Here is a 25,448-nt window from a genome sequence, read left to right as displayed (position 1 = left end):
TCTTTTTTCCATCCAGTTACCTATTTTATTTCATTAATCACCCATAACATTCTCTCTTACATTCTTATAATCTCCACTCTTCCTTCCTTAAGCATGAAATATGTGAACAAGGGGGAAAAGGCCAAATGAATGGTTTTGGAGATGAAGACTTAAGAGCTGAAGTTATCTATCTACGGCCAATGAAATGTTACACTTGGTTCACTTCTGGGTGTATTCCAATGGTATTATACATTCATTTGGTGGAATAGCTGTGTGATCTTTCAAATATTGGATATACATTTCACGCTGAAAATATGCTAAAGAGGTTGGTAATACTTAGTGTCAACAACATACAGTTTTTGAAGTTATGTGTTAGCAATTTTCCTAAGCACTAGATTAAGAGACAGTATAATGCAAAGAATAGCTTGCATTTATAAAATATTTTAAACATATGGCTTTAATTAATTGCCCAGTGTTCAAAAAATAAACTGAAGCCTGACTGAGTGTATAATTTTAATATTTGAAAAATTGCATCCAGAAATTAATTTAACACAATACAGATTTGTACAAAAAAGGAAGGACGTAAAATCTTCTAATCATACAGACAATAATATGACTAGGTAAAGATTTTAAAAAAGGACAGGACATTTAAAAAATACTGATAAATACTATGTAATGCTTTAATTTACTGTGGCAGATACAAAAATCAAGAATTCATCAACAGATTATATATGTAAAAAAGTAACTACATGAGTTTTCTAGCTTTTTAAATTAACAAAAGGTAACAGTAGTGGTTTTTATTTTTTAAATGAGGTATTATTACACTGTAAACCAAAAACAGAGCATAAATAAATAAAGGCAATGTGCAATTTAGTGATACATCATTATAAATTTCAACTTAACAACAGATAACAAAAATTCTCTAGTTATTTATGGACTTCGTCATTTAAAAATTTGGCTTGCTTGTGTGGACTTCTTATTTAAAAGTGACACAGCAATCGATATACAAGCACATCATTAAACATGCAGACCAAGCCAACACAATTTTTCCATGAGTCATCTCTACCAAATAAAAACTGTTTATATTTTATTTAAAACACTTAAATCTGGTTTCTTATACATGTTTCTTTTGTGCTTATAAGTGGTAACCTACATTAAAAAGCTGATTTTCTAGTTCAAGCAGTGTAAGAGAGAAGCAGTTTTATTTGCATATGGATTTAAAACAGAGCAAAATGAAACACAACCAGGATGCCTTTAACTCTCTTACTTAGGCTTTCCAAGATTTTTAAGAAGAAATACCCTTGAAATAATATACCCAAATGGAAAAGCAGAATCACTTCCATCTCAAAGAGAACAGTAAACAAAGTAACCCCTTTTTCTCAAAGATTTGTGGGTTGGATTCAGAACTGTTGGAGAATAAGCTGATTAGTTCCTCCACCCTGGAAGAATTCTGCTGGTTGGGTGCAGGAAGCATAGCAAGAAAATAGCCTAGCCCAGAAAGATTTTGGGGAAAGAATTATTTGCACATGAACCATATGCTGGTACTAACTGCTGGTTTCATTATTATTGCAAATATAACTTCAGAGTTTTCTGAAGGAAAGCTGTCAAAGTATGGTAGAGAAGTCTTCGTTTGGCAATATTTGTTACATGCTAATAAAACTGCTTCATTTGCTGTAAATAAAAAACAAAAAACATTTACTGTCTGACTTAAAATGCGGTTTCTTTTTACATACTACTTTATTAGAAACTCTTAAAAAAAAGGGTACTTCGAATTTACTATATTCAGAATCCAGTGAAAAACAAACATTTTGGCCAAAACGTTGAATTTTATTTGTATATTAAGCTATATCATTTTGACACAAATGTTATTATTGTATTCACTTTTGTCAAATACTTTAACCTACCTTTTTCAAAAATTAGTGTTTTGGTACAACTGGTGATCAAAAAATGTAGATATAAGTCTTGTACATCATTCAAAAAATTTATAAAAGCAGTTATATTCTTTTGTGCTTGTAACTGACATACTTCATCAATGATTATTTAGGTCTGATTTCTTTTCTAATATCTTGAGCCTTAAGAAGAAATGATCATTATACAAATATTACAGAGTACACAAGTAACTAGTTTACTGCCAATGTGCATGCAGACTAACAACACTTAAAAGAATATAACCTTGAATCCAATTAGTCTGAAAATACTCTTGTACAATCATCTTTGATTTGTAAAAGCTGTGTACACATCTAAAACCCTGAATTTACTTTGTAAAAATAAATCTTTAACAATAAATGGCACTATCAAAATCCCATTATTCTCAGGCTATTATGTAGTTATTTACATGCTTTTCAGCAACAGCTGAGAAGAATCTTAAAGGTCCCAAGCCAGTATATCAAAAAACCCTGTAAACTGCATTTGCAATGATACTGTGTTGTATACCGCTATATGAAAATATGGCTACATGCCTTATGTTAAAGATAATGTAGCTGTTTGCTTTGCTACTATGTGCTAGCAGGGCTAGCAGTGTACAATCTGCCACTGGGTTCAATTATACCATAAATTCATTCTTCACTGTACTTTGCTTTCCCAGTGGAATGCCTGTGACAAACTATTTGTGGAGAATGATAAAGTGCTATAAAAAAGAGGAACTGGACCATACCTCTCTCTGCCATGTGGATTTTTCCTCACTCAAGCAATTTCTGTGTTTTTAGAAAATTATGCCTTTGCTGAACATACTTCATATTTGATTTTTTAAAAACTTAATATTTTAAAGTTGATAAGCTTTGTGAAAGTGTTTTGAGACAGAAACATGAAAAGGCTAAAGGCACAGTAAGAGGGAAGTGAATGCTACATATAAAAGATTATATTTCAAGTCTTCTAGGTTACTCAAGTCCAAAACCTTCTGAATTTGAAATTCCAATGATTAATTTCTGTTTCAGGTCTTTTTTGCTTTTGTAGGGGGGAAGGCAAAGTTGATTGAAGCAGGTATGGGCCACAGGTAACCTAGGGAAAAAAATTAAAAAAAAACCTAAGTCTTAACACACACACAAAATGACTGCTATGCAACTTTTAAAAATACCAGGGCACACACATTCAAATCTATTTCACTCTGTTAAGAGATGACTCATCCATTCCTTCACTGAACAGATATTTACTGAGTACTTCATTATATATCAGACACCACTCTAGACACTAAGGCTAGGTTACAGACAAGACAACCAATGTTACCACTTTCATGAAACTCATTTAAGAAGCATTTTGTTGGAGTCAGACAGATACGAATTTGAATTCTGCTTTCCCCACTCACTAGCTGTAGGGTCTTGTTTGAGTTGCATAGTATCTCCAAATCACAGTTTCCTCATTAACATGACAGGGTAAACCATCCAATTAGGCCATTTAATAACCTAATCAGGTTGTTTAATAACCAGGAGTTCCCAACCCCAGGGCAAGAGATGGGTATGGTTGTCGGTGGCCTGTTAGGAACTGGGCCGCACAGCAGGAAGTGAGTGGCAGGCGAGCATTTACTGCCTGAGCTCTGCCTCTTATCAGATCAGTGGCAGTATTAGATTATCATAGGAGCAAGAACCCGATTGTGAACTGCACATGCAAAGAATCTAGGTTGCATGCTCCTTATGAGAAACTAATGCCTGATGACCCGAGGTGGAACAGTTTCATCCAAAGCCACCATCACCTCCCACTCTCCCCACTCCCCCCTGGTTCTGTGGGAAAACTGTCTTCCACAAAACCAATCCCTGATGCCAAAAAGGTTGAGGACTGATGGTTAAAAAGATTAAAAGAGTGGTATACACAAAATATCTGGCAGCCGAGGAGTAGATAATATAATGAATGATATATATTCTGGTTTTAGTATTAAAAAGTAATTTAAAAAATAGCATTTTGAGGACGCTAGATGCCCCTTGATGCACATGTAAAAATTATCTTCTGAATCCTTTTGGTCATCTCCCCAACCCACTATCTGATAATGTTGTTATCATCATTTAGGATTCTTATAGCTATCTTAAGACTCTTTCCTTCAGTCTTATGAACTTCAAAACATCAGAACAGCTGTCAGAGAAATCAGTGAATAAAAATTTGAATACACTACAGAAAAGAAAAACATTTTTAAAGAAGTTTGTAAGATTTAAAACTAAATTTTGAGAGCCCCCTGTATTAAAAGACTTAAAACTATTAGAATCAGCATTTACTCAGTGTTTGGTCTATGATAATCACTGTGCTGAGTGCATTTACATGCACTGTTTCCTTTAATTTCAGCCTCAAAGCAACCTAAAAGTGGTTCTCATTTTACTGGTGAGGAAAAATAGACATGTAAATATACGAGTAAGCTGTTCAGGGATACAGAGCTGGTAAAGATGTAGGCCCACTATTCAAACCCAGATCAGTCTGACTTAAAACACCAGTGTTGTTAATATATAAGATTTAACATTCTCAATTTTTTATGCATCAGACATACATTTGTATGAATTAAAAATATCACCAAATAACAAAGCAAAGAAAAAAATGAAAATGCCAACTCAGTTTTTTAATATAATTTTTTCTAAAGTGCTCTGCTGTTTACAAGGTCCTAAGCTACACAACAACTTATTTTTATGCCAGTGTCTCATGCATCCATTCAATAACATTTCGCGAGTTATTTAAAACATTGGTTTTCTCTTCATTCTGTTAAGGCTGAGCTTTCCAAGTTTATTTAATACTCATCTACCTAGATACAAGGTCTCTTAAAACTGAAAGAAAACAATGTCAAGATTCTACTGGAAGAATATCTTATGAAAATGTTCATTGAAGAAAAAATGTGTCCAGGATTTTCTTAATCCATCAGGGGCTTCAATAACATGTATTTGATAAGGTGCAGGACCAAATTATGTATATCTTTTAAGCCTGACTCTTTGGATGATTTGCAAAGGAAGCTGCTTAAGGACAACCAGAGATGGGAAAGGATGTAATTTGAAATTTGCTTTGCAATCTTGGCCATTCTACATTACACTCTGTACTAAATAATCAGGATAACCACAAAATATTGCCAAGGGTTCATGCCCTTTTAGAGGAAAAAAGCATTCAGAATACAATTAATGACTGAAGATTATTTACTCCATGGACTTCATTCTAAGAGGCACTGGTTTTCAGTTCCTGTGTTAGTTTGCCTAGGATGGAGCCTCTAGCTTCATCCATGTTGCTGCAAAGGACATGATCTTGTTTTTGTTTTTGTTTTTGCCTTTTTTTTAATGGCTGCATAGTATTCCATGGTACATAGGCACCACATTTTCTTTATCCAGTCTTTGCTATTGTGAATAGTGCTGCAATGAACAATGAACATATGCATGCATGTGTCTTTATGACACAATAATTGATATTCCTTTGGGCACATACCCAATAATGGCATTGCTGGGTTGAATGATAGTTCTGTTTTAAGTTATTTAAGAAACCTCCAAACTGCTTTCCACAATGGCTAAAATAATTTACATTCCCACCAGCAGTGTATAAGCATTCCCTTTTCTCTGCAACCTTGTCAGCATCTACTATTTTTTGACTTTTTAACATAACAATAGCCATTCTGACCGCTGTGAGATGGTATCTCATTGTGGTTTTGATTTGCATTTGTCTTATGATTAGTAATGTTGAGCATGTTTTCATATGCTTATTGACTGCATGTTGTCTTCCTCTGAAAAGTGTCTGTCCATGTCCTTTGCCCACTTTTTAATGGAATTACCATTCTTATTTAACAAAAATCTAGTGAATCTTCAATGGTGGACCTTATAAGATCAGTGAAAACTCCTCTTTCGGCTGAAGTGTTGTCCTTGTCTTTTGAGGCATACCATTATTGTGTCAAATTGAAATGTTGTATGTCTTTGATGGTCAGCTTTATTTAATACATGTGAGATTACACTGGGAAACTAGAGTTGTTCTAGATTCATGTTGAAGCCATGTTAGCTCACATATTCTTGAAATAATGATAATTATTGGGAAAGTTTACAAGTAATGTCACCTTTGTATTAAAAAAGATTGCTCAGATTACTCTTTTAAAATTGGAAATGATTTTAATATAAAATATTCTGAAAAATTAACTTCTGTTAAGCAAATAAATCTATAATCTAAAAAATTTCTCTTGAATTTTTTCATTTTAGGACTCTAATTGTAAATTTTGTTTAGAAATTTCTTAATTATATATGTAAATATTTATTTTGTATTTTAAATATGATATTGATGATGACATAAATACTATTCAAGAAATAGCCATTGGGCACTTGCCATGTGTGACTATGTGGAGAATATAAATATGTATAAGGCGGGGGGGTGGAGCAAGATGGCCGAATAGGAACAGCTCCAGTCTCCAGCTCCCAGCGCGAGCGACACAGAAGACAGGTGATTTCTGCATTTTCAACTGAGGTACTGGGTTCATCTCACTAGGGAGTGCCAGACAATGGGTGCTGGTCAGCTGCTGCAGCCCAACCAGCGAGAGCTGAAGCAGGGCAAGGCATCGCCTCACCTGGGAAGCGCAAGGGGGAAGGGAATCCCTTTTCCTAGCCAGGGGAACTGAGACACACAACACCTGGAAAATCAGGTAACTCCCACCCCAATACTGCACTTTACCAAGGGTCTTAGCAAACGGGCACATCAGGAGATTATATCCCACACCTGGCCGGGAGGGTCCCACGCCCATGGAGCCTCCCTCATTGCTAGCACAGCAGTCTGCAATCTAACGGCAAGGCAGCAGCGAGGCTGGGGGAGGGGCGCCCGCCATTGCTGAGGCTTAAGTAGGTAAACAAAGCTGCTGGGAAGCTCGAACTGGGTGGAGCTCACAGCAGCTCAAGGAAACCTGCCTGTCTCTGTAGACTCCACCTCTGGGGTCAGGGCACAGCTAAACAACAACAACAACAACAACAACAACAACAACAACAGCAGCAGAAACCTCTGCAGATGCAAACGACTCTGTCTGACAGCTTTGAAGAGAGCAGTGGATCTCCCAACACAGAGGTTGAGATCTGAGAACGGACAGACTGCCTGCTCAAGTGGGTCCCTGACCCCTGAGTAGCCTAACTGGGAGACAGCCCCCACTAGGGGCAGAACGACACCCCATACCTCATACAGTGGGGTACACCCCTGAGAGGAAGCTTCCAAAGCAAGAATCAGACAGGTGCACTCGCTGTTCAGCAATATTCTATCTTCTGCAGCCTCTGCTGCTGATACCCAGGCAAACAGGGTCTGGAGTGGACCTCAAGCAATCTCCAACAGACCTACAGCTGAGGGTCCTGACTGTTAGAAGGAAAACTAACAAACAGGAAGGACACCCACACCAAAACCCCATCAGTACGTCACCATCATCAAAGACCAGAGGCAGATAAAACCACAAAGATGAGGAAAAAGCAGGGCAGAAAAGCTGGAAATTCAAAAAATAAGAACACTTCTCCCCCTGCAAAGGAACGCAGCTCATCGCCAGCAACTGATCAAAGCTGGACGAAGAATGACTTTGACGAGATGAGAGAAGAAGGCTCCAGTCCATCAAACTTATCAGCGCTAAAGGAGGAATTATGTACCCAGTGCAAAGAAACTAAAAATCTCGAAAAGAGTGGAAGAATTGATAACTAGAATAATTAATGCAGAGAAGGCATAAACGAACTGACAGAGATGAAAACCATGATACGAGAAATATGTGACAAATGCACAAGCTTCAGTAACCGACTCAATCAACTGGAAGAAAGAGTATCAGGGATTGAGGATCAAATGAATGAAATGAAGCGAGAAGAGAAATCTAAAGAAAAAAGAAGAAAAAGAAATGAACAAAGCCTGCAAGAAGTATGGGATTATGTAAAAAAACCAAATCTATGTCTGATTGGGGTGCCTGAAAGTGAGGGGGAAAATGGAACCAAGTTGGAAAACACTCTTCAGGATATCATCCAGGAGAACTTCCCCAACCTAGTAGGGCAGGCCAACATTCAAATTCAGGAAATACAGAGAACCCCACAAAGATACTCCTCGAGAAGAGCAACTCCAAGACACATAATTGCCAGATTCACCAAAGTTGAAATGAAGGAAAAAATCTTAAGGGCAGCCAGAGAGAAAGGTCGGGTTACCCACAAAGGGAAGCCCATCAGACTAACAGCAGATCTCTTGGCAGAAACTCTACAAGCCAGAAGAGATTGGGGGCCAATATTCAACATTCTTAAAGAATAAGAATTTTAAACCCAGAATTTCATATCCAGCCAAACTAAGTTTCATAAGTGAAGGAGAAATAAAATCCTTTACAGATAAGCAAATGCTTAGAGATTTTGTCACCACCAGGCCTGCCTTACAAGAGACCCTGAAGGAAGCACTAAACATGGAAAGGAACAACCGGTACCAGCCATTGCAAAAACATGCCAAAATGTAAAGACCATCGAGGCTAGGAAGAAACTGCATCAACTAATGAGCAAAATAACCAGTTAATATCATAATGGCAGGATCAAGTTCACATTAACAATATTAACCTTAAATGTAAATGGACTAAATGTGCCAATTAAAAGACACAGACTGGCAAACTGGATAAAGAGTCAAGACCCATCAGTTTGCTGTATTCAGGAGACCCATCTCACATGCAGAGACATACATAGGCTCAAAATAAAGGGATGGAGGAAGATCTATCAGGCAAATGGAGAACAAAAAAAAGCAGGGGTTGCAATACTAGTCTCTGATAAAACAGACTTTAAACCATCAAAGATCAAAAGAGACAAAGAAGGCCATTACATAATGGTAAAGGGATCAATTCAACAAGAAAAGCTAACTATTCTAAATATATATGCACCCAATACAGGAGCACCCAGATTCATAAAGCAAGTCCTTAGAGACTTACAAAGAGACTTAGACTCCCATACAATAATAATGGGAGACTTCAACACCCCACTGTCCACATTAGACAGATCAACGAGACAGAAAGTTAACAAGGATATCCAGGAATTGAACTCATCTCTGCAGCAAGCAGACCTAATTGCCATCTACAGAACTCTCCACCCAAAATCAACAGAATATACATTCTTCTCAGCACCACATCACACTTATACCAAAATTGACCACATAATTGGAAGTAAAGCACTCCTCAGTAAATGTACAAGAACAGAAATTATAACAAATTGTCTCTCAGACCAGAGTGCAATCAAACTAGAACTCAGGACTAAGAAACTCAATCAAAACTGCTCAACTACATGGAAACGGAATAACCTGCTCCTGAATGACTACTGGGTACACAATGAAATGAAGGCAGAAATAAAGATGTTCTTTGAAACCAATGAGAACAAAGATACAACATACCAGAATCTCTGGGACACATTTAAAGCAGTGTGTAGAGGGAAATTTATAGCACTAAATGCCCACAAGAGAAAGCTGGAAAGATGTAAAATTGACACTCTAACATCACAATTAAAAGAACTAGAGAAGCAAGAGCAAACACATTCAAAAGCTAGCAGAAGGCAAGAAATAACTAAGATCAGAGCAGAACTGAAGGAGATAGAGACACAAAAAACCCTCCAAAAAAATCAATGAATCCAGGAGTTGGTTTTTGGAAAAGAACAACAAAATTGATAGACTGCTAGCCAGACTAATAAAGAAGAAAAGAGAGAAGAATCAAATAGACGCAATAAAAAATGATAAAGGGGATATCACCACCGACCCCACAGAAATACAAACTACCATCAGAGAATACTATAAACACCTCTACGCAAATAAACTAGAAAATCTAGAAGAAATGGATAATTTCCTGGACACTTACACTCTCCCAAGACTAAACCAGGAAGAAGCTGAATCCCTGAATAGACCAATAGCAGGCTCTGAAATTGAGGCAAGAATTAATAGCCTACCAACCAGATGGATTCACAGCTGAATTCTACCAGAGGTACAAGGAGGAGCTGGTACCATTCCTTCTGAAACTATTCCAATCAATAGAAAAAGAGGGAATCCTCCCTAACTCATTTTATGAGGCCAACATCATCCTGATACCAAAGCCTGGCAGAGACACAACAAAAAAAGAGAAGTTTAGACCAATATCCCTGATGAACATCGACACAAAAATCCTCAATAAAATACTGGCAAACTGGATCAATAAAATACTGGCAAACCGGATCCAGCAGCACATCAAAAAGCTTATCCACCATGATCAAGTGGGCTTCATCTCTGGGATGCAAGGCTGGTTCAACATACGCAAATCAATAAACGTAATCCAGCATATAAACAGAACCAAAGACAAAAACCACATGATTATCTCAATAGATGCAGAAAAGGCTTTTGACAAAATTCAACAGCCCTTCATGCTAAAAACGCTCAATAAATTCGGTATTGATGGAATGTATCTCAAAATAATAAGAGCTATTTATGACAAACCCACAGCCAATATCATACTGAATGGGCAAAAACTGGAAACACTGTCTTTGAAAACTGGCACAAGACAGGGATGCCCTCTCTCACCACTCCTATTCAACATAGTGTTGGAAGTTCTGGCTAGGACAATCAGGCAAGAGAAAGAAATCAAGGGTATTCAGTTAGGAAAAGAAGAAGTCAAATTGTTCCTGTTTGCAGATGACATGATTGTATATTTAGAAAACCCCATCATGTCAGCCCCAAATCTCCTTAAGCTGATAAGAAACTTCAGCAAAGTCTCAGGATACAAAATCAATGTGCAAAAATCACAGGCATTCTTATACACCAGTAACAGACAAACAGAGAGCCAAATCATGAATGAACTTCCATTCACAATTGCTTCAAAGAGAATCAAATACCTAGGAATCCAACTTACAAGGGATGTAAAGGACCTCTTCAAGGAGAACTACAAAACACTGCTCAGTGAAATAAAAGAGGACACAAACAAATGGAAGAACATACCATGCTCATGGATAGGAAGAATCAATATCGTGAAAATGGCCATACTGCCCAAGGTAATTTATAGATTCAATGCCATCCCCATCAAGCTACCAATGAGTTTCTTCACAGAATTGGAAAAAACTGCTTTAAAGTTCATATGGAACCAAAAAAGAGCCCGCATTGCCAAGACAATCCTAAGTCAAAAGAACAAAGCTGGAGGCATCACGCTACCTGACTTCAAACTATACTACAAGGCTACAGTAACCAAAACAGCATGGTACTGGTACAAAAACAGAGATATAGACCAATGGAACAGAACAGAGTCCTCAGAAATAATACCACACATCTACAGCCATCTGATCTTTGACAAACCTGAGAAAAACAAGAAATGGGGAAAGGATTCCCTATTTAATAAATGGTGCTGGGAAAATTGGCTAGCCATAAGTAGAAAGCTGAAACTGGATCCTTTCCTTACTCCTTATACGAAAATTAATTCAAGATGGATTAGAGACTTAAATGTTAGACCTAATACCATAAAAACCTTCGAAGAAAACCTAGGTAATACCATTCAGGACATAGGCATGGGCAAGGACTTCATGTCTAAAACACCAAAAGCAACGGCAACAAAAGCCAAAATTGACAAATGGGATCTAATTAAACTAAACAGCTTCTGCACAGCAAAAGAAACTACCATCATAGTGAACAGGCAACCTACAGGATGGGAGAAAATTTTTGCAATCTACTCATCTGACAAAGGGCTAATATCCAGAACCTACAAAGAACTCAAACAAATTTACAAGAAAAAGACAACCCCATCAAAAAGTGGGCAAAGGATATGAACAGGCACTTCTCAAAAGAAGACATGCATACAGCCAACAGACACATGAAAAAATGCTCATCACTGGCCATCAGAGAAATGCAAATCAAAACCACAATGAGATACCATCTCACACCAGTTAGAATGGCAATCATAAAAAAGTCAGGAAACAACAGGTGCTGGAGAGGATGTGGAGAAATAGGAACACTTTTACACTGTTGGTGGGATTTTAAACTAGTTCAACCATTATGGAAAATAGTATGGTGATTCCTCAAGGATCTAGAACTAGAAGTACCATATGACCCAGCCATCCCATTACTGGGTATATACCCAAAGGATTATAAATCATGCTGCTATAAAGGCACATGCACACGTATGTTTATTGCGGCACTATTCACAATAGCAAAGACTTGGAATCAACCCAAATGTCCATCAGTGACAGACTGGATTAAGAAAACGTGGCACATATACACCATGGAATACTATGTAGCCATAAAAAAGGATGAGTTTGTGTCCTTTGTAGGGACATGGATGCAGCTGGAAACCATCATTCTCAGCAAACTATTGCAAGAACAGGAAACCAAACACCGCATGTTCTCACTCATAGGTGGGAAGTGAACAATGAGATCACTTGGACTCGGGAAGGGGAACATCACACACTGGGGCCTATCATGGGGAGGCGGGACGGGGGAAGGATTGCATTGGGAGTTATACCTGATGTAAATGACGAGTTGATGGGTGCTGATGAGTTGATGGGTGCAGCACACCAACAGGGCACAAGTATACATATGTAACAAACCTGCACGTTATGCACATGTACCCTAGAACTTAAAGTATAATAATAATAAATAAAACAAAGAAACAAACAAACAAAAAACAAATATGTATAAGGCATAACCTCTGCCTTGAAGAACGAAATGACTCAGATATGAAGTGCAATATGATAACTAGCACATAACTTCTACAAGATATTTGAAAAACTCACTGAATCATAATGACTTTTGGCTTTACAGAGGAAGTCAACATTAAACTGTGTCTTTAATAGTTGAAGCTGGCACATGTCACATGTAAAGGGAACAACTTGAAAGCATGGAGAAAGGCATAAAACGTATCTAACGAATCAGCAGAACAGGCTGTTGACTAAAGCATGGGAAGAAATGAAAACTGGTAGGTAGCCTGGGTAGAAGACTAGAGCTTTATTTTACAGTCTCTGGATTCTAGAACTTAAATGGGCAACAAAGTTATTTCCCAGGGAAATATCATGATCTAAATAGTGTTAAAGCACACGAGTTTAATAGGATAAAATAAGCTAGTAATGAGATAAAAAGTAACTTTACCAGGGTGGGGGTAGTGGAAAGGCAAAGAACAGATTCCAGCTTTAAAATGAAAGGAAGAACTAAGAGCACTCAGGGAATGTTCAATGTATGGGGCAAGAGAAAAAAAGGATTATAACCAAAGTATGTCTATTCAAGTTAGCTTTACAAATTATAAGTTATTTGGAAACAGGAGTAAGTTGATAAGCATTAATGCATTAACACTGCTAAAAATAATTTAAATCCATCATCACCATCACTTCATATACAAAAAGCATGATATTAAAAAAAAGAAGAGGATTAGTATTAGAGGTACTTCTGGTACTACTTATAGTATCCTCCAACCCCCTAGAAAAGAAAGAAAACTACGCAAACTAGATATCCCAACTTAGTGATTTTCCTAAAAATAAAAAACACATTTCACATTTAAATAAAAATGAACATTAGACAATATACTACTACAAAGTAACTAGGTTCTAAAAGAGACTACAAAGCACTTATATCACCTAGAAAAGTAAAAAGTTGTTAGAAATGAATTATTAGTTAGTATGTCTCAAAAACTAGTAAGAGAACTTTTAATCAAAATCTCTTACAGTTCAAGGCCATGAAGATTTTTCTATGAAAATAACTTCAAACGGAGTAAATCTCCTGATTCCAAATGTATTATTATTAGCAGTATTAGCAGTAACCTTTAGATTTAAAATAAAATTAGATCCAGAAATTTACCAATTAGTAGAAGTTTCATTCTTTGAGATTTTAAAGTTCAAATCAGCCATTCCTCCTACAGGTACTCTGTCACTCCCTGTAGTAAAATGTAGCAACTTCTTTTGAAGATCAAGAGGAAATCCAAGCACTACATCCCAAAAGTATCTAGAGAATACCAAAGGAAATTAACATCAAATGTCTTGACAAAAATCCTACAATAAAGTAATATAAAGGAAGCTCTGAGGAAAGGGCTTTCCTTAAGAATATATAATATCCTGAATTTCTGTAAAATTAAGGAATGGTGAGCTTCTATATATGTATTAGACTTTTGACTAACATTATAAAATAATATTTTTATAAAAGTATGTAAGTTCAGCAGTGGATAGTACAGGAACCATTTTTCTCCTGTATAACTTTCAAATCTTATTTTTCAACATAGTGCTATTAAACTGTTACATAAGGACAGCATCCATGAAATTCTAGGCCCAAAGTCATTTTTTTAAAAGTAAAATCTCTACACTTTTGTAGAAACTTGTTTATAGAATTTTCTACCAAAGGGAGTGATTTTATATTAAAATTCTCATAGACTTTCCAGAGGTAAAATAAGACTGTGGGCTCTCTAATATTTGGACTAACTTAATTGATTCACAGATTGTAAGTTATGCAAATAAATGAATCACACTGTCTGCTGTTCCCTCTCCACATCCCCACTATCAGAAGTATAAAGAGCTCACTTTATAGTTAAGTCCGTTTTTGCATAGCCATCATACTGAGTACTTCTCTGCAGAGCATGCATATCCAGGTCAGGACTTCCACAGACCAAAATTTCAACCTCTTCTGGACGAAGCAGCTGCCAATAATTATTTATCAAAAACAATAATAAAAGAGTGATGGTTTTAAATGAAATTGGAACTATTTTCACTGGGTCAAATCACAAAAGTCATGATTTCTCATAGTAAATCAAACCATTTTTGTTGAAGAAAAATCTTCTCTGGGTATATTTTTCCTACCAAGGCAAGATATTTTTTGCTTCTGAAGTTTATAGATATTGTAAAATAGTAATTAGCAGTTTGCCAGAAAAACAAGCAAATGACTTTGCACAAATCCAAATTACTCTTCTCCAACCCAGCATGAAGCTTCAACATCTACTGATCCGCCTAATATCCCATATCTATTACTCTTCTCCAAAACCCAGCATGAAGTCCAACATCTACTGATCCACCTAATATCCCATATCCTAATATCTCCTTCCAATATCCCATAACACCTCCTTTGTGCACTGTAGAGTTTGCGTACTTGGTTATAGTCTGTCTTGTGTCTCTTGTTTTTTTCAACTTTCAGGTGGGTTAGTCTACCACCTATAGAGATTAAAGCTCTAAAAATAGAGACCATGCTATGCTAATTAATTCTTATTTTCCCCCTGTCCACTCCCACAATTACCAGAGTGTCATAAACAAAACTTAACTAGAGCTCAATAAAGTGTTTCTCTTTCAAAGGTATTTTTGACAACAAACATATTACAAAGGTTTCTCTAAAACAAGCTGGCAATAATGTAAGCCACTTGCTTTTGCCCCAAAACAACTTCTATAGTCTGTTTCTCTCCCCCATGAAAAATAATTCAAATGAAAGACCTTACTCCAATCCCGCATAAGAAAACTAAGGGAGATACAAATGGCATGTTGAAGTGTGTGCTGGGTAGCTGGGGTGACTGAAAGGTATCCTATGATACTTCTGACATGGTATTCTAAATAGTAGCTGACCCATAATCACATGGCTAAGACAAGTCAGACCAAACTGAGTCCAACATAACTCTGGAGGTAAACTACTTGCTAAGGGTAAAAGGCAACCAGAGTTGCTCAGGGAGCCCTGAGGTAGCAGGAAGCAGCTATACATATGTTCCTTAATCATTAAGAAGTTGTAGCTTTTGCCCTGGAGCTACGCGTTAACTGCATTGTGTGCTTTGTCCTTCAGTATTAAGATCCTGAGTCCATGGATCCCTTCATCCACTCTACTTGGAGAAAGTTTGTAAAGTTCTAAAAGACTTAGTAGAAGGGGAAAGAAAATGAACTGACTGGGGTGTTTTTCCCCTCTAAAGAATGAAGGCTGAAATGAGAGAATTATTTTTGTTTTTAGTTCTACTTTTAAAAAGTAGAAAATGTTTTCTACTGTTAAAGCTTATCTACTAAAATATTTATTATTTGTTAACATGATAGTATTATAAAACCTAACTGAAAGCTTGATTTAAAGTTGTAAACTCACCATTAGGGCATTTGAAGCACACACACTATGAAATCCATAATAAAATGCAGCAAACTGCTTATAGATGGATTTGTTCAGAAGGAAGTCAGTATAAAGCTGTACATATTCTGAAAAGCAATTTTACATCTCTTAAATCGTAAAAGTAAATGGCAAATACTAATTCATTTTAATTAAAAATGGTATTAACTTACCTTTCCTATTTTGATTGGTAACTGAAATTTTATCACCACCGGGCTTTAAATTATAGGACTTGATTATTCCAAATTCTTCTTGAAAAACCTGATGGGAGATGCCATCACACATATTAATATGGTTGATATAATAACATACTTTGGTGAACAGGTTTGTAAAATTTAAAAAGAACAGTTTTTCCCCCTTCCTTCTAAACACATAAACTATAAAAGGCTAAGCTCTTGTAATATTTGTATTAAGAACGAAGGATCATAAAATAATTATGGGGTTAAAAAAATAGTGCCTTAACTTAACCCTGCCTAATACAGTTAAATACTTTAATGAAGTCCACAAAACTGTGTGGCCATCTAGATAATATGCGGGTCCCTGGAGCTCTGCAGATCACTGTAATTTCCATTTCCCAAATATTGTAAAAGGAGTGGAAATGAGAGAGTTTTGGTCTGACTCATTAGTTTCTACTCCTAACTTCTATGTTGAAGTTACAGGATAGGCTTATTTTTAGAAACTAAAAAGCTCTGAGAAAGTAACCAACTCAAGGGGATATGTAATTGCCTAGAGAGTATCCTGAACCCTTAGTGAATTAAGCACTTTCATTGACTGCTCATCTACACATGTCTACTTTATCAGGTTAAGGTCCTTTAAGATAGAGGATTGTATGTATTGGTTAATCCTTGTTCATCTTTTTTTTTTTTTTTTGAGACGGAGTCTCGCTCTGTCGCCCAGGCTGGGGTGCAGTGGCCGGATCTCAGCTCACTGCAAGCTCCACCTCCCTGGTTTACGCCATTCTCCTGCCTCAGCCTCCTGAGTAGCTGGGACTACAGGCGCCCGCTACCTCGCCCGGCTAGTTTTTTGTATTTTTTTTTTTTTAGTAGAGATGGGGTTTCACCGTGTTAGCCAGGATGGTCTCGATCTCCTGACCTCGTGATCCACCCGTCTCGGCCTCCCAAAGTGCTGGGATTACAGGCTTGAGCCACCGCGCCCGGCCAATCCTTGTTCATCTTTTCTAACAGTGGGTATTTAATAACAAATTGTGCTGTTCATATATGAAATATATGATTAACAGATAACTATTTGCCCTTAATAGTACCTGAAATGTTGAATAGAAATCTTCTTCAACATTGCCTTCGTGTGATAAGAGTTCACTTAATCCATGGGCCAACTCCTATAAAAAGAAATCTGTTAATGACTTTTTCAATCAAATAGCATTAGCTAGGATAATTAAGTGGCTTTCCTATAGCTCATGCATATGTATATAAAGATCATATTTGACATGTATTTTCCAGGGCACAAAATGCTTAATGATTTCTACCATCCAGAAGCTTATCATTATAGGTCACAGATGGGGAAAATATCCAGTTCAAACTACAGGGGCATAACTCTGGGGTCTATTCTTAAGCAGCAAGCTAAGCATACCTCTAATGTAGTGTCCGTCATAATTCACTGCTATCTGCTACATTACTGTTTATGAATTTGTAGTATTTCTCACTTTCAATTTATATTCCTATGAAAATCTGCTGTTTTAGGATTCATATTTTAAATATAAAACATACAATTCATTCATGTGCATGCATGAATATATAATTCATTCATGTGCATGCATGAATATACAGTTCATGCATGTACAGTGCCCTCCCCTCCCAAGAAAAAGTTAAGTACACTGAACGAAACATTTTCTGGTTGGCCGGGCACAGTGGCTCATGCCTGTAATCCCGGCACTTTGGGATGCCGATGTGGGCAGATGACAAGGTCAGAAGTTCAAGACCAGCCTGTCCAACATGGTGAAACCCTGTCTCTACTAAAAAGACAAAAAAAAAAAAAAAAAAAAAAGCCACGTGTGGTGGCTCGCACCTGTAATCCCAGCTACTTGGGAGACTGAGGCAGGAGAATTGCTTGGACCTGGGAGGCGGAGGTTGCAGTGAGCTGAGATCATTCCACTGCACTCCAGCCTGGACAACAGAGCAAGACTCTGTCTTGGGGGGGAAAAAAAAGAAACATTTTCTGGCTGGGTGCAGTGGCTCATGCCTGTAATCCCAGCACTTTGGGAGGCTGAGGTAGGCGGATCACTGGAGGCCATGAGTTCAAGACCAGTCTGGCCAACATGGCAAAACACCGTCTCTGCTAAAAAAAAAAAAAAAAAAAAAAAAAAAAAAGAAAGAAAAAAAAATTAGCCGGGCATGGTGGCGCGTGCCTAAAATCCCAGATACTCTGGAGGCTGAGGCATGGGAATCGCTTGAACCCAGGAGGCAGAGGTTGCAGTGAGCCAAGGTGGAGCCACTGCACTCCAGCCTGGGTGACAGAGTGAGACTCTGTCTCAAAAAAAAAGAAAGATTTTCTTACATTATATTATAACTGAAGTTATCCATAAATATTTAAAAATAGAAAAACCGACCCAATATTTCAAAATTTTCAATTTTTATGAAAAAATTAAAGTTTTATTTTAAATTATTAGAAAAAGGTAAATAACAGCATGATTAGAATGATTTTCTATATTTTACATAATACATTTTCTACTCCTTTAAAACCACAAATTTTCATACAAATCTAGGCTGGCATAGATTTGATATAATTGTCATCATTTAAAAATTATTAATAAAAACGATCCCATTGTTCACATAAAGAAACTAAACTGAAAGGTTAAATAACTGCAGGTTATTTAATGGTTAAATAACTGCTAGTAAGTGGCAGAGCCTGGATTTGAATTACTGTTGTAAAAGCTTAGGAGCACTGCAAAGTGGGTGACATGTCTCTCTAAGGAAAGAAAAAGCTAGTTGAAAAAAGGACATGAGTTATAAAGGTTGAAGGAAACCATATTTAAAAGTAAGAATAGCATTAGGAGGAGAGAGACTGTGCAGGTGGAAAAAAGATGATTTAGCATTAAAGGACGAGATATTAATAACTTTATACTTACAGGCATAATTTGACATAAGTCGTCAACGGTAACACTGCAGATGCCTACTGGTATATTTTGATCACTAGGAATGATGGGAGGGCTCAATAATTTCTTGTAACAGCAGGGAGGGAAACGAATATCCAAGGTGATGCTGTTATAAACAGCTAGTCCCATAAGCTATGCATACTAAATGTTAAGCATTAACATAAAATCCATGACAACAAATGAGTTCTGAATTATGCATCAGTCTATTTTTTGCATACTTCTTTCAGATTTAACACTGAGTTTCTAATTAGTATCACATATTTCCTTTCCCCTCTTTCATTTATTTCCCCTTTATTTTACACAATATAATTCCTTGATTACAAAAAGTCATGTAAAAAGGAGTGGTTTAGTTGACAGTATTCAATGATTTCCCTAGAAAAGTTTATCTAAGATCACAACAGACACCAACTTACGACATGCCTGTAATTATTTAACAGAAAACATTTTCTAAATTTAAACAAAGATGTTGGCAATTTTATAAGCTGCAGCAACAGTTTATTCAGTAGAACTCACTGTAGAATACTGGTTTTGGAGATAGCCATTTTAGTTATTTTAAAATTAAAAACAGACTATGTGTGAAGAAAAGAGCTAAACTGAATAAACATATGGATATAAATGTGCTATTGATAAGCTAATAGGATAGGTAATTTCCAACAGTAAAACTTGAAAGACTTATGTTACTTGGAGTTTCTCAGTGTCAAAGTTAAAAAGCTACAGATGTTATAAATTTTGCTCAGGATTATTTACTAGTTATATGGTGGAATGTAACTTATCCATTTATGGAAAGAGAGGTTTTAGATCAAATTTCATATTATTTCAACAGTCAATTATATAAAGTTATTAAGGAAGTAATTCATTTTATAGGCTCATAAGGAAATCTAAACATATGAGCTGGGTAAATTACTGAAAATAACTTTTAAAAATTGGAAGATCACCAAAATTTCAATTTGCTAAAGTGTAATGAAGGCTGATAATAAGGCCTTATACTTCAAAATAATGGTATTAGAAACACAATACTGTCAGAACTACTAGAACAATACATCTTTGGTCCTGAAATTTTAAAACTGGAGATATATATGAAACCAACTATATTTTCTCAATGTTCATACTTGTTATATCTCAAATTTCAGTTCCCAACCCCTTACCTGACCACAATCCATTCTCATCTCACATTTCTCCTATATAGTATTACACTTTTTACAGCATCAATTTAGCTTTCCATAGGTTTTATATCTGTGTGTGATAAACACACATAATAATGACAGTAGCAATTATAATTTTTAGATTCAATTGTTTAGCTTGAAATATAGAATAGCTAAACATGCTTAATATGCTCTTTTGGGTAATGACTAAATAGAAACTAGTATCTATTGCAAAAAAATGAGCAATTTTATGATTTTATGTATAGTAGCACTTAAAAATATAACTAAGCTATAATACTTTATTGTAAATATTAGAGTCAAAATATCATCCAAATCTAAATTGTGATATATGAATATAAAGCATGACAAACATTTATGTATGAAAATTTAAATAGCTCATAGTATAGTGACAAGCATCAATGATTAGGCCCTTCAATGAAGATGAAACATTCAACAAATGATTACTGCAGATACTAGAATATAAACAGGAGTCTCAGAATTGTTAAGTGTTATTCTCTATGGAATTTAGCACTTTGGACCTTCAGACATAACAATATATACAATTTTTCAAGTTGAGTTTACTATCTCAATGTGCAGTTTGTTCCCTACTACCCTTTCTTTAATTAATCTCATCTCTCAATTTCCATATATATGCCTCATAATTTATTCCAACAGATGTAACAAAGACAGACGTTCAAAGATGGCTCTTCATTCATTTTCTGATGGTATTTTCCATAACTTTCAGTGTGCTTGCTGCTGCTCTCTACCAAGCCCAGCACAATTTAGCCTTTTTTATTCTCACCACACTCTCAGCTTATAATGTCCCAACACTCTCACCAGCCATATGTTAATCAAATGTAATTGTTCCATTTTTAAATCTCTATCCTCTCTGGGAGAAATACATTGTATATTTTCCTTCTCAGAACTCCTTAGTACTTACTGCCATATGGTCATTTGACTCTGAGAACAGATGAAGAATTTCCCCCCGCTTGTAAACCTTCTTATCTCCAGTGCTTGCTTATTTATTTACTCTTCCCTCCTTTCCTCCACAAACAATTATATTTCTTGGAATCTAAAAAGCTAATGTAGAAGGCATCTTGTCCAATCTCCTACCCAATGCAGAAATGCCCTCTACAATATACTACAATATACTACAATATACCTGATAGGAATCATAGGATTGCAAATGGACTTATAAAACTTTAAAAATACTACAAAATACTACTATATGCTTTAAATATTCCCATTCCATTCAATTTTTATGGATGCTCCCTTTATGTTTCAGGATTTGAAGACATATTAAAGAGTTAGATTTAATTCCCCCAATTTCAGTTCAGTAAACTGAGGGAAATGAGCACAAAGTGAAAGAACAGAAAAAAATACTTCATTATAAATGGGAAATACTTTGATTTTTTTCTTAAAAAAGCCTTAAATTAGTGATAACTTCAATTCTATGTGAAATAGGAAAGAACCATTTTTATTTTGAGATAAGGTTTTCAGAAAAATATCAAACTCATTTCTTTCAATTAAGTCTACTGACATATATTACACATAATGAAGATTACTGAAAATCTAACAGTACATTTGACAATAATATTTAATTTGATAAAATGGCTAAAGGAAACAGTTTTCTAAAATAGATAAAATCTTTAAAAATCTCTAATCTATTAGCACCTCCTAGTGGAAAGTTTAAAGGATACAATTCCAACCAATCGGAATTCAGAATAGTTATCACATTTAAAGCTGCTAAACCAATGGCAGTGTGAATCCTTGTGATATGTAAACATGCCTAAAAAAACACACAAATAATTTTATTATTAACATGATTGACTTAAAAAAATCAAACTGGTAAACATGTACATGACATCTCATCTATTAGAAGCTAACCAATTCAACAATAATTCTGTTACAAATCATCTTTCAAGTTAAAAATTTCAGATTATTTATGGGACTACATATTTGCAAATCTCAGCAAATATAAATATATATATTAAATATATACGGAGAACATTTTATTTTCCTGAACCAATGGTAGAAACAGGGTAAAAAGATACAAACTAAATTAATCAGATAACTTTATAAAAAGTATAGTTTCATAGATTATAAATTATGATCAAAATTAACTTTGAGGATATCTGGAGACTTCAATTTATCACTGTCATCCCTATTTTCCATCACATACACATATAGAAAAGAAAACTAAAGAATAAGGAAAACACTGAAAACTCTCCTTTGAAAAGTTTAACAGATAGTAAGGATTATACAGGTAGTTTCTGTAAAATAAAAAATTTCAAAGGCTTATTTTTTCTTAAAAAATTAATTCATGAATTTTTATTAAAATGACCCATTAATTAAAGAGGCTTTGAATGTTACTATACAGCAAACTATAGTTTTGTGTTTTAATTTCAAATGTTTTTTATTTCAATGACAAATTAAAATTTCATGCATTTGACTTATTCAGAAAAGATATGGATGTCTCCTCATAAATGTTTACTTTTAATCTTGATACATTTTGTGTAGGGTTCCCAGTAAGAGAATCAACTGATCATCAATTCAGTCAAACAAGTTTTTAAAATGTAAATAACAGTCCTTAATTATTCAACATTTATGATTGACAAAAAGTCTGTAAAATCATAGAATAGTTTAAAAATAAGGTTGACTACTTGACTCTAACAATTATGAAGAAACATGGTTTATGAAAATTAGATTACTTACCATAATCTGGATGAAAAATTTGGCGAATTAGAAGAAGGAACCATTCTTTAGTCAAACCACCCATATCCAAACCAGCTTCCCCTACAAATGTAACTTTTAACTTCTTTTTCAAGTCTGCTCTTTTCCGGGTTAGCTATTTGAAGATATTATACAGTAGAGGAGAACAAAGAGCAGTGAAAAGAGAATTAACATTTTTAATTCCGGGAAATGTGTTAGGCAGTCGTTAACTTATTTGCAATGCTACAAATCTCCATCCATCCATTTATCCATTAAATCTGCCAGACACTGTGTGAGCTAGGTGTTTACTATGTTTTATAGATCAGGAAACAGAATTAGAGAAGTCAGGTACTTTGCCCAAAGTACTGCCTCCTGGTATCTACTGCCTTCAAATTTTTAATTTAGCACACTATAAGATAATTCATTTCTTTAAAAAAAAAAAAACTCCCTTCAATGCTAAACTTTAAAAAATCATATGGCTAGGGCTGGGTGTGGTAGCTTGAGCTGGTAATCCCAACTACTTGGAAGGCTAAGGTAGGAGGATGGCTTGAGACCCTGAGACCAGGAGTTTGAGGTGGCAGTGAGCTTTGATTGTACCACACTCCAGCCTGGGTGACAAAATAAAATGTGTTGCAAAAATAAATAAGTAAATAAATAAATAAATAACATAGCTGAATCAGTCATTATCTTCTAATAACCATATTAAGATCGAGCTGAATCATTTTTTATGATAATACACGAAAATGCAATCAAAGTATGTTAGAGCCTGTATAGGCCCAATATACCCTGTAGGTCAGACTTCTAATTTTATAGATGTGTAGTCTGAGACCTGGAGAAGTTAAATGACTTGTTACACACATAACCAGTAACAAAGGTGGGTCTGGAATCTAGGTTATATATGAAGAAACATGAATTACTCATTTAAGTGTTCTACATCAAATCCTTTTCTAGGGAATTAACAAACTATTAATAAACATACAAACATGAATATAAGACAATTATGAATACAGATCTGATTTTAACTATGGTGTCAAAATTTAAGGAAGCTTGGTATGCAACAAGATCTTCAAAAGAATTTAAGAAAGCACACTTATTGGAATACAGAAATAAAAAAGTTTACTAAGATTTTTATAATAAATCATATTATAGAATTTTAAGCTTTAATTAATATCATTTTGGAATAGATTATACCTCATCAAGTGAATCGCTAACCAGATGTGTCCGTCTTACTTTCATATTTAGAAATAACATATTCATATCGGGTCTCTGTCTTCGAGATACTTTATCCACCAGACTTTGCTAATTAAATAAGAAAGTAAACATTTTTGCTTTTACTTAGATTATAATTAAGTTTAAAACATTTAAAGATTTTAGTAAAAATAACAATTATTATCTATGCCATTTCTTATATAAACAATTTTATAAAAATCAATTATACACATTTTTATTTGTGAAAATGGCTTATTATTATTTCATATTGTAACAATGATAACCAAAGGGGATCCAAAGTGGAGGACCAAAAATAATTCACCTTCTATAATAAAAAATGTTGCATCACAGTTTCCATATGTCTCATCTCTTAAATAGCAAAGTTTTCTGTTTAATAAATACAAATATAAAATGGAACATTCAAAACAAGGTATATATTTCTGATGATAAACCTGGACTTAGGGTTTTTTAGATATTGAATTTTCTCTAAAGGTACAATTAGTCTACTTTACAAAAGTGACTTGTCAACATGTATCAAAGATCATAACAATATTCATACGCTTTATCCCAATAATCCTTCCACTGAGAATTCTAACTTGGAACATATTTTATACAGTTCCATGTTCATCACAGCACTATCTATAAAAACAAAACTTTAGAAACATCTTAAATACATATCCAACTAATGAAAAAACTGATGGTCATAAAAACTATGTAAATAGTACAAGGAAGGTACACCTGAAGAAAGTATGAAATAAAATTGTGTTTACAATACTATTTCAACTCTGTTGTCTTTTAAAGATAATACAGAACAAATATCAAAAGAAAATTTACTAAAATGTTAATGGCTTTGCTTGGGCGATAGGGATATGAGTGACTCAAAATTCTTTTGTCACCGTTTTTCAAAATATAAGCACGGAATAGGTGAAAAACAACATATTTAAAAATATCTATAAGAAATATATGTCATTTATCATATACAATTCACATGCTTATATATTTATCTAAATAGTCTTTATTAGACTGTATCTTTTTTGGTAATAATGAAAACTATTGTGCAGATTAAAGATAAACATTTCAGACATTTTAAATACATGCAGCAATTTGCTTTGATAGATAAAATTTTAGTATCACAAATCTACAATTTAAGGCTACTTATGATGTTGAATATTACTATAATAAAACACTAATTTGGAGCCTTCTCCATTTCTCCCATATACAATGCTAAATGCTATTAACAGCCTTTTATTTCTCTGTGTCCCCACTTATCAAAGAAGTCTGCATTCCTAGGATACTGTCCTGTGTTACAGACTGTTTTTTCCTACCTTTTCCTATCTTCTGTTCCCAGTCTA

General features: G+C 35.1%; 1 protein-coding gene across 2 annotated transcripts in view; it reads right to left on the bottom strand.

Moving 5' to 3' along the window:
* Nucleotides 1-479: 479 nt before the first annotated feature.
* The window catches only part of HECTD2 (HECT domain E3 ubiquitin protein ligase 2), an 83,897-nt gene continuing 58,928 nt past the window's right edge, over nucleotides 480-25,448 (bottom strand). For both annotated transcript variants that reach the window (XM_050804880.1, XM_050804879.1), the window contains 10 exons: nucleotides 24,079-24,186; nucleotides 22,891-23,023; nucleotides 21,876-21,964; nucleotides 19,007-19,165; nucleotides 17,186-17,260; nucleotides 16,098-16,185; nucleotides 15,907-16,013; nucleotides 14,382-14,497; nucleotides 13,669-13,812; nucleotides 480-2,976 (listed from right to left, as the gene is read on the bottom strand). In XM_050804880.1, the coding sequence (XP_050660837.1) occupies nucleotides 2,856-2,976; nucleotides 13,669-13,812; nucleotides 14,382-14,497; nucleotides 15,907-16,013; nucleotides 16,098-16,185; nucleotides 17,186-17,260; nucleotides 19,007-19,165; nucleotides 21,876-21,964; nucleotides 22,891-23,023; nucleotides 24,079-24,186 (1,140 nt within the window). In that variant the 3' untranslated portion in view covers nucleotides 480-2,855. The remainder of the gene's footprint in view (nucleotides 2,977-13,668; nucleotides 13,813-14,381; nucleotides 14,498-15,906; nucleotides 16,014-16,097; nucleotides 16,186-17,185; nucleotides 17,261-19,006; nucleotides 19,166-21,875; nucleotides 21,965-22,890; nucleotides 23,024-24,078; nucleotides 24,187-25,448) is intronic.

This window comes from Macaca thibetana, chromosome 9, assembly GCF_024542745.1.
Source record: "Macaca thibetana thibetana isolate TM-01 chromosome 9, ASM2454274v1, whole genome shotgun sequence".
NCBI classification, from domain to species: domain Eukaryota; kingdom Metazoa; phylum Chordata; class Mammalia; order Primates; family Cercopithecidae; genus Macaca; species Macaca thibetana.
This window is presented reverse-complemented; position numbering and strand designations above follow the sequence as displayed.